At 66.7% G+C, this 5318-nt stretch overlaps 1 protein-coding gene across 1 annotated transcript; it reads right to left on the bottom strand.

The window, feature by feature from the left end:
* Positions 1–615: 615 nt before the first annotated feature.
* Positions 616–2923, bottom strand: EMIHUDRAFT_249343 (hypothetical protein; the record flags this gene model as incomplete). Its single annotated transcript, XM_005760219.1, has 7 exons — positions 616–714; positions 1297–1388; positions 1458–1606; positions 1673–1753; positions 1937–1998; positions 2233–2368; positions 2574–2923. The coding sequence occupies 7 exons, from the start codon at positions 2921–2923 to the stop codon at positions 616–618; spliced, it is 969 nt and encodes a 322-aa protein (XP_005760276.1).
* Positions 2924–5318: the final 2395 nt, after the last annotated feature.

Here is a 5318-nt window from a genome sequence, read left to right as displayed (position 1 = left end):
ACGTCGTCGCTCGTCGACGCGACCAGAAAGGTGGGCGGCGGGCGGACGAAACAGGGCCCCGCCACCACCCGCTCCTTTGCGCTGTGCAGAGACCGCACCTGCGCCGTCGCAACATCTGCCCGCCTGCCGGACATGTCCTCGGCGTGTCGTGGACGTGTCCTGGACAGCCGCCGCGGGCCCTCCACAGCCTCCGCGAGCCAGACGCCGCTCTCCTCCTCCTCCTCTCGGACAACCTCGGCTCATCTCGGAGAATCTCGGCTCATCTAGGCTCATCTCGGCTATTCTCGCCAGAAGCCGCTCTCCTCCTCGTCCAGCCAGCCGTCAGAGTTGCAGATGCAAGGGTAGATGAGCGCCTGGGCGTCGGCTCGGCCATCGCCGCTCTCCTTCTCGCCGCCGCCGCCTACGCCGCCGCCATCCTCGCCGCCGCCGCCGCCACCCTCTCTCTCGCCGCCCTCGCCGCCGCCGCCGCCGCCGCCGCCGCCACCCTCTCCTCCCGATGGCCTCTCCGCCGCCGCCGGCACGCCGATCATGGCGCACCCCGTGGCGATGAGGTGTCCGCCCGCCGAGAAGCCGATGGCGAGCACCGGCCCACCTGGAGCAAGGGGCCGACAAAGGTCAGGGAGGGCTCGGGGAAGCCGCTGTGGCATGGCACTTGTTTGGGCCGTTGGCTGTCGTGCGCGCGTACTGCACGGCGCGGCGGAGGTCGTCGTGCGCCTAGTGCAAATACCGTGGGGTAGGGGAGGGTGGGTTCGGGTACCGTGGGGTAGGGGATGGCGGCGGAGGTCGTGCGCCTGGTGCAAGCTGTGCCTACGGGACATGTCAGGGACGGGTCATGGACATGTCCAGGAAACGTCGCATGCCCGGTGCAAGCAGCGCCTCGGGAGGAGGCGGTACCGCAGCACGTACGCGCGCAAGGAGAGCGCCTGTTCACGGATGGGCGCATGAAAGAGGTCTCTTCAGATCGGCAAGTCTCGCGGGCAGGAGGAGCGCCTCGGCGAAGTAGCGCGCGATCGGAGCCCCCTCGCGCGGGTGGAGGAACTCGTAGTTGCCCCCGGGGCAGACGAGGACGGCCCCCCTGCAGCAGGCGGGCTCGCCGCCCGGAGGGAGGAAGGGGAGCAAGGCGGGGCCGCCGTCTCGGAAGAGCGGGTCGTCTGCGAGGGGCGGGAAGGGCCGCCCTCCTCCCCTGCCGCGCTCGTCGCTGAGCTCGATCCAGTCGGGCAAGTCGCGCCACTCTCGGCGGCTCGCCTAAAGGAAAACGAGAAGGTTTATGGAAGGGGCCTCGGCAGGTCGCGCCACTCTCGGCGGCTCCGCCAAGTAGCGCGGCTGCGGCGAGGGCTCGAGGGCGGCGCCGTCGAGGCCAAGGAGCGGACCAGCGACCGCGTTGGCGCCTGCAGGAAGGGCCAGACAAGGTTCGGAGAAGGCTGAGAGGGGGAGCGGGCAAGCGACCGCGCTGGCACCCGGCAGCGGCGGCCGTCTCGCTCTCGGCCGGCGGCCTCTCGCCTTGCGGCTCGGCTTGGCCGCCGCGCCTCCCTTCCACGACCGCTCCTCGAAGCCAAGCGCCAGGGCGGTGGGCAAGAGAGCGGCCCGGTCGAGCTCCGCCCAGGACCTAGGCGAGGTTCGGCGAGGTGAGCCGAGACCTAGCCGAGATCGGCCTGGTCGAGCTCCCCAGGACCAGGGGATGTCGCTCCAGTCCTCCTCGCACCCGTCGCGCCCATCGGCCTCTGGGTCGTCGCCCCACGTCCCGCGCACGAACCTGCGTCGCGAACACACCAGAGTCGGGGGCGGGGGGGGGGTACGGCCTTGTGCCGTGTATTCAGAGCACCGCGTGCAAGGGACACGACTAGAGAGGAGTACGAGAACGGCCGACTACGTCTCCCCTCAAGTGCCGTTGGGTATGTGTGCGTCTGTATCTCCCGCATCCTCTCGGCGCACACACCGGAGCCTCTCTGCCAGCTCTCGCTCAGAGGCAGACAGCGAGGACCACGGCTTCTCGCATGGCTTTGCTGGAGGCGGGGCACGGCTCTTCTTCTTCTTCTTCTTCTTCTTCTCGCCCACGCTCAGACCCGCGAGCGCTTCGACGAGCTCATCAGCAGCCGAGCCCTCAGAAGAAGCCGCTGCCGCCGCCGCCGCCGTCGCCGCCGCCTCAATCGTCGCCGTCGCCGTCGCCGTCGCTGCCGCCGCCGCCGCTGCTGCCGCGTCGGCGCAAGCCCGATCCGCCAGCAGCGCCCGCACCGCCGGCAGGATCGCCGCCGCCTGGAGCCCGGCGAACGCGTGCAGCTCCTCGCGCCGCCAGCGCGGGTCGAGCAGGCACCGCAGCGGCACCGACTCCACTCGCTCGAGGGTCGAGTCGTGCAACGGGTTCGGCGGCCTGCGTCGTGCATACACCAGAGTCAGGGCGAGGGCTACCGACTACCGTCTATTCGGGACATCGCATGAAGACAGTCGACTCTGCGTCAACTCTGCGCTAATTAGGTGTGTGTTCCGCGTCTAGGTTCGGCGGCCCGCCCAGCGCGCTGATCCGTGCGACCAGGTCCGCGTCCTCCGGGCCCAGCTCATGCAGAAAGAGCGCGAACTTGGACTGCGGCGCCCACGCCACCGGCCTAGCGCCGCCCTCGATCGCGGCGTGTGCGGCAGAGGAGAGCAGATAACCAGTCTCCTCCCAGCACTCTCGCGCGGCCACCGCTCGAGGCGTCTCAGCCCAGGAGTCGCGCTTGCCACCCAGGAAATTCGCCTTCGCGCCGGTCGTCTCGCCGCGCCTCTCGACGGCGAGCAACATCCTCGGCTCTCCGCCGCTCACCTCGTGCCAGAGCAGCGCTCCAGCCGCGCAAAAGTGCGCCGCGTCAAGCTCAAGGAGCTCGCCGTCGTCGGCGACGTACGAGCTTGGCGTGACCGGCTTGCCCCTCCAGGGCCGCTCCGCGGTCATGGAGAGACTCCGGCAGAGAGTCGCCCTCGGATAATTCTTTTCTGGCGGTGCTGAAAAAGAATGTCGAATTCTCCCATCGACTCACACCCACCTCAGTAGGAGGCCCGCGCCTGCCCCCGTGCCGCCGGGTGCAACCCGTTTTATTCAGTTTTATATCTTTATTCTCTCTGACTCTGTGTCACACTGTGTTCTCTGTCATCTGTGAGGGTCCGCCCGCAGGCGCATTTTGTATACCGAGGCGGTGCCCGGTGCCGAACCTGTCTCTCTAGTAGCGACAGAGGTCAGAGCTGCGCGGGGAGTCGGCTGTCGCCTGTCGGGAGAGGCAGTCTGGCAGGCTGCTGCGCCCAGGTATGTTATGTGGCCCGCGGAGAGCGGAGCGCGGCTGTGCGGCGTGTCCCGCTGTGGGGGCTGGGGCGCCGCGGGGAGGCCGGAGCCAGGCCGGAGCGTCGGGGCCGTCGCGACAAACAGGTCAACACTCAGCTCTCAGCACTCAGGCGACACCGACGCGACCGGCGAGCGGGCAACACCGACCCGCAGCGCGGCCGCGAGGACCGCTCTCATCTCTTTCGCAGTGGCGAAATCGTCCCCCTGTTGTGAAGGATGTGTTGCTCGGCTTTTTCTATCCATCTTCCATGGAGAAAAAGCAGCCAGCGCGTCTGGGTCTGCGCCCTGCGCGCGCCACAGAGAGTGCACGTGTGCACGAGTATTTCATCCAAACAGGATGCCGAAGAGGAGAGGTGCGAAGAGGGCCGCCGCGCCGGCCGTGTACGCGACGTTGAAGAGCTTGGGGACGAGGCGCTGCGAGGGCGTCGCTCGGGCTGAGCGGCAGCGCAGCCGTCTCGCGCGGGGAGAGGCGAACCGCGAGTGTGGGAGGCGGCACCTGGACGGCGAGCAGCCCGAGATAGACGGGGCCAAAGCCAAGGATGGCGAGCGACGCGGGACCCTGCAGCTCGGTCACTCGCCAAGGGTCGACCGCCCGCTGCAGCCGCAGAAACTGTTCCTCCTTCTCGCCGTAAGATCCCTCGTCCCACCCGCCCTGCGCCTTGAGCGCGGCGCGCTTCGCAAGGACCCGCTCCATCAGCTCCTTGCGCAGCTCATCGCTGGGCATGCCGCTGTAGTCTGTCGCCAGCTCCAGCAGCGCGTTGATGCTGCTGAGCACCGTCGAGCCGTCGCTGGCAGCGAGGTCTGACTCGGCGGTGCGCAGGCTCTGCAGGAAGGCGGAGTCGGCGCGAGCGGCGCGCGGGGCGCCGAATGTCGAGAGCGCCGCCGCCGCAGGTGCGGCGAGCACGGCTCGCCGCCCGAGAGGGACGAGCGAGGCCGGGAGGAGTGCAAAGCTCGCGGCGAGCAGCATTTTGTAGAAAAAGAAATTCGCGTGCTTCGTTCCTTCGAGAAGGAAACTGCGATGCGAACTCTTTGGGTACAGGTTACGAGTGGGATCAGCCTCTACGACGAGAGCCCCTAGACGTCCCGCGCCTCCACCTCGCTTCAGGCATGAGAGAGCAGACGCTCCTTGCATTGCAGCAGTACGTCTCCCTCTCGTAGGCAAACAACTAAGCTGATCTGAGCCCTCGATCTCAGCTCCCTTCAGCTCTCGCGTCGCCCACTGCAGCTGCGTCACGAAGGCGGCGAGGGTAGCGGGCCTGTCTGTGGTGGAGTGGTCCCCGGTTTGCAACCATCTGGTTGACGGTTGAGACCCCCCTCAACCCTTTAGTTGAGGGTTGAGGCCTCCGGGGCCTATTCACAGGCTCGAGCGTGATCACAAGATAAACTGGAAGAGCCTGCCGCCCAAAAATCGCTTCGCCTGCGGCGCGCTCTTGCGCTCCTCGGACCATCCTCGAGCGCAATCCATAAGTAGGAGACGCTCACTGTCGCCATTCAGGCGCCTGATCTCTCTCAGCAAAGCGATGGCCTACCTGGTACGAGTTCAGATGCGCGCCCGGCAGAAGACGCGTGTGATGCCGCATGCAGTGGAATGCGCACAGAGAACGGACGGCAAGAGAAGGTAAGGAAGGAAGAGAAGCGGCTGGTGAAGCTCAGCTCACGGCGTAGTATTGCGTAAGCAACCGCGGTCACTCACCATCCACGGCAAGAGTCACGGTGAATGCTGCCGCATAAAGCAACAGAGTCGCGCTTGGCGCGATGGTCTTGTCGCGGTTCACGACTTGACGTTGCACACGGTCATAGACGCAGGATCTATTTGGCGAGTCTTAAGCAGCGAAAGTAGGCGCGAGAAATTAATGTCGATCCTGGGGTCAATTTTGGCGCTAAGATAGTTTCGTTTGCTGGTACAACTGTAACGCATCTCCATCGCTTCGGTGAAGGGGGTGAACCGTGCCATCCTCGATCGCCGTGCTAAGCTCGCTTCCGAGCTCTCACGCCGCGCGTAGGGCCCCTA

The sequence above is a fragment of the Emiliania huxleyi genome (genome assembly GCF_000372725.1).
Source record: "Emiliania huxleyi CCMP1516 unplaced genomic scaffold EMIHUscaffold_767, whole genome shotgun sequence".
Classification (NCBI taxonomy): domain Eukaryota; phylum Haptophyta; order Isochrysidales; family Noelaerhabdaceae; genus Emiliania; species Emiliania huxleyi.
The sequence above is the reverse complement of the archived record's forward strand: the minus strand, read 5'-3'. Positions and strand labels throughout refer to the sequence as shown.